The sequence below is a fragment of the Salmo salar genome, chromosome 09 (assembly GCF_965601325.2).
Source record: "Salmo salar chromosome 09, fSalSal1, whole genome shotgun sequence".
Classification (NCBI taxonomy): domain Eukaryota; kingdom Metazoa; phylum Chordata; class Actinopteri; order Salmoniformes; family Salmonidae; genus Salmo; species Salmo salar.
Genome location: NC_138299.1, coordinates 105,295,680 through 105,299,967, shown reverse-complemented (window position 1 = coordinate 105,299,967; position 4,288 = coordinate 105,295,680). Strand labels below are relative to the sequence as shown.

General features: G+C 41.3%; 1 protein-coding gene across 1 annotated transcript; it reads left to right on the top strand.

The window, feature by feature from the left end:
- The first annotated feature begins 1,696 nt into the window (after nt 1-1,696).
- On the top strand, nt 1,697-2,562 carry LOC145857954 (uncharacterized). Its single transcript, XM_082955525.1, has 2 exons — nt 1,697-1,710; nt 1,871-2,562. The coding sequence occupies exons 1-2, from the start codon at nt 1,697-1,699 to the stop codon at nt 2,469-2,471; spliced, it is 615 nt and encodes a 204-aa protein (XP_082811651.1). The 3' UTR covers nt 2,472-2,562.
- Nucleotides 2,563-4,288: the final 1,726 nt, after the last annotated feature.

Here is a 4,288-nt window from a genome sequence, read left to right as displayed (position 1 = left end):
TAGCATCTTGCCAACATCTGGAGGGAAATATGAAAATACAAAAGCCCCACCATGTGTTGATTTCAGTGGAGTGAAAGTGCAGTTTTGGATGTTTTATTCGTAGGCCATTTGCTGTCCACCACTGATTGGTGCGTGGAACTGCAATCACCAACAAAACTTTCACCTGGGTTTGTTTTCTGACTTTCTGAAAATGATGGTTGTTGGACCTCTGTAAAGTCTGTTTACTCCAGGCAGATGAGTGGTAGCTGGGCACTCTACAATTCTAGGGAGTGTAGCTTGAGGGTTCTGTTCAGAATGTTCCAGAATGTTGATTATTTTCACTTAGTAAGCCCAGGTAGACCACTTGTTGACGTTCATCAATTATAATATACTGTGGAATATTATTATCCTTCTGTTATTACAGGAAAATAAACAGGTTTTATTGGTACAGTGTGTTTTCTAGGTACCAATTCTACCTGGTATAGTAGATTGTTAGAGACTTTATTGTGTTGTATTATGATTCGTCTTAGAATAACAACTGTATTCTTAGAACAGCATAGCTGTGGTAACCATGACAGCATTGGATTCTATTATCACATTCTGACCCCATTATAGGAATATTTCAGGTTCTAGAATCTAGCATAAACATTCCTTTCTCTTTTAATGATGGAGAATGTTAGGTGGGGGTGTTTCTATTCTACCTGTTCTCGACAGGGAGGCACTGGAAACAGAAATTAGCCCTTTCTAACACATAAAAAAAATATTCTCAGAGGCCTTCTCAGAGGCCTCCATTATTAACCAAATAAGGATTATTCTGCAAAAAAAAACACACACAAAAAAAACAATTGAGACAGGCCCACTGGGCTGAAGATGGACCAGCCCATCTGGTAGGCCGTCATTGTAAATAAGAATTTGTTCTTATCTGACTTCTCTAGTTAAATAAAGGTTAAATCTGGCATCTGACCTGAAACTGCCCTATGGCCACTCCTTTGTTGGCAGTACGGTTCTGTTTCTCTGATATTACTGGAATGACTATCCTACTGTTACATCTACAAAGCAAGGCATGACATACATACAAAGTTATGCTTTTATAGAGTTTGCTTTAAGCTGTTAGCTCACTGTATTATAGTGTATGATTCAGAGGGGTTAGGTTAAATGTTGAAGACACAGTTCAGTTGAATGCATTCAGTTATACAACTGACTAGGTATCCCACTTTCCCTTTCCCTTTAATGGCGGGAACCAGGTTTCCGAGGTTTTACCAGGATTTCCCTCACAAACCCACTTGCTTTTCCCTAGACAAATCATTGCGAGAATCCGGTGGATTATAATAAATTAATTCCATGAGTTGTGACTTGAAATTGAACTGTTAAATTATATGCAATGTCTAAATGTGTTTTCGCTGCTGCCTTCTCTGCTCTGCTATCTGCATGATCAATAATCAACACTCAGGGAGTCTGTCTGTGTGTGTGTGTGTGTGTGTGTGTGTGTGTGTGTGTGTGTGTGTGTGTGTGTGTGTGTGTGTGTGTGTGTGTGTGTGTGTGTGTGTGTGTGTGTGTGTGTGTGTGTGTGTGTGTGTGTGTGTGTGTGTGTGTGTGTGTGTGTGTGTGTGTGTCTGTGTCTGTGCTTTGTTGTAGCCTACCATTTATACTTACACAACGTCTCCATAAATTCCAAGTCATGCATTGTTTATGCTGAAGCTATACACGCAACATTGAAATGCAGTTAACACGGTAAACAAACAAAAGGCTCCAACTTTTTAGTTACCGGTAGGTCTACCCGCTTTAGGCCTACCTGCTTTAGGTCTACCTGCTTTAGGCCTACCTGCTTTAGGCCTACCTGCTTTAGGCCTACCTGCTTTAGGCCTACCTGCTTTAGGTCTACCTGATTTAGGCCTACCTGCTTAACACCTACCTGCTTTAGGCCTACCTGCTTTAGGTCTACCTGCTTTAGGCCTACCTGCTTTGGGTCTACCTGCTTTAGGCCTACCTGCTTTGGGTCTACCTGCTTTAGGCCTACCTGCTTTAGGTCTACCTGCTTTAGGCCTACCTGCTTTAGGCCTACCTGCTTTAGGTCTACCTGCTTTAGGCCTACCTGCTTAACACCTACCTGCTTTAAGCCTACCTGCTTTAGGTCTACCTGCTTTAGGCCTACCTGCTTTAGGCCTACCTGCTTTAGGTCTACCTGCTTTAGGCCTACCTGCTTAACACCTACCTGCTTTAAGCCTACCTGCTTTAGGTCTACCTGCTTTAGGCCTACCTGCTTTAGGTCTACCCGCTTTAGGCCTACCTGCATTAGGTCTACCTGCTTTAGGCCTACCTGTTTTAGGGCTACCTGCTTTAGGTCTACCTGTTTTAGGGCTACCTGCTTTAGGTCTACCTGCTTTAGGTCTACCTGCTTTGGGTCTACCTGCTTTAGGCCTACCTGCTTTAGTTCTACCTGCTTTTATTTATTCAAAAAATGTTGTCTACGTGGCAGACCTTTACTAAAGTAAATGCCACCAATGCCGTATGCAAAGAACAATCTCTTTCACCCTTTCACCTGGCAGGCTATCGTGGACCTACACCCAGTAACCAAGTACTGTTTGCTTGTGTGCTACAGGGTAGGCCTACCAGGGTATTGTTCACTACAGGGTAGACCTACCAGGTTAGTGTTTACTACAGGGTAGGCCTACCAGGTTAGTGTTTACTAAAGGGTAGTCCTACCAGGTAAGTGATTACTACAGGGTATGCCTACCAGGTTAGTGTTTACTACAGGGTAGGCCTACCAGGTTAGTGTTTACTAAAGGCCAGGCCTACCAGGTTAGTGTTTACTAAAGGCTAGGCCTACCAGGTAAGTGATTACTACAGGGAACGTCTACCAGGTTAGTGTTTACTACAGGGAAGGCCTACCAGGTCAGTGTTAACTACAGGGCAGGTCTACCAGGTTAGTGTTTACTACAGGGTAGGCCTACCAGGTTAGTGTTTACTAAAGGGTAGGCCTACCAGGTTAGTGTTTACTACAGGGTAGACCTACCAGGTTAGTGTTTACTACAGGGTAGGCCTACCAGGTTAGTGTTTACTACAGGGTAGGCCTACCAGATGAGTGTTTACTACAGGGTTGGCCTACCAGGTTATTGTTTACTACAGGGTAGGCCTACCAGGTTAGTGTTTACTACAGGGTAGGCCTACCAGGTTAGTGTTTTCTACAATTTACAATGGTAGAAATCATGACAGATTTTTATCGCTGGTATTATCTGTTTTTAAATGTCACTTCCAGTTTGAACCGGAATAGCTGGAAGCCCAGTAGTAGAGGGAAGGAAAATCGGTAGATTTTCTGGAGAATATGAAACCCTACATTATTACACATTCAGAGATATTACTTTAAAGGTCCAGCGTAGTCAAACATGTGATTTTACTGTGTTTTATATACATGTCCACACTATGAGGTTGAAATAATTCTTTAAAATGGTGAAAATGACGATGATGCCCTTTTAGTTTAAGAGCAGTTTGAAAAGACTTCCTGAAATGTCAGCCTGTTTTTTGATGGGATGGAATTTTGGCCTGCCTGGTGACATCACCAGGAGGAACATTTTGTTAATAGACCAATGAGAAAGAGAGTTCCAAACCTCTCTACCAATAACAATTACTTTTCAGTTTTTATACTCACCACTCAGACCATTCCCAGACAGACCTAGCAAAATGATTACTTGAAAAATTGCTCTACGCTAAGAAGCTATTTTTTTGTTTCATTTTGACCATTTTTTATTGAAAACAATCACAGTTACTTAAAATTGTTACTCAGAAATAATTTGAAATTGAGATAAGAAAACATTTAGTGCTCTATTTGAACAAACCTAATGGTCAATCTAAGCGCAGGCAGTAGTGCTATAGGGTCAGTGGTGTGTCAGAAATATTGGCCAATCAGAACGTGCTCCATGGCGAAATATGTGGTTGCTTTGAAGTTATGTCTTGATGGTATTTTATGTATCGCCTTGGAATCAACTCTAATTCCAATGTTAGTCCGTTATAGTTTGTTAAATGGCTTACAGAAGCTAAATAACAAAATGTAGACCTATCTTTGCTAAATATGTTAACTTCAACCCCTTTGCAGTCCACATTGTTCTAAATAATTGCATGGCATCAATAGCATTCACACTGATACAGTATAGAGGCTATTGTCTACTGTAAATTGCATTATGGCTGAGCATGAACATGCCAAACATTGTTAATAAGCAAGATTAAATCCATTACTGTTAAGGCCTAAAATACCTTTAAATAGAGCCCTTAGGACCAGTAAATGGAGCCCTTAGGATCATTAAATAGAGCCCTT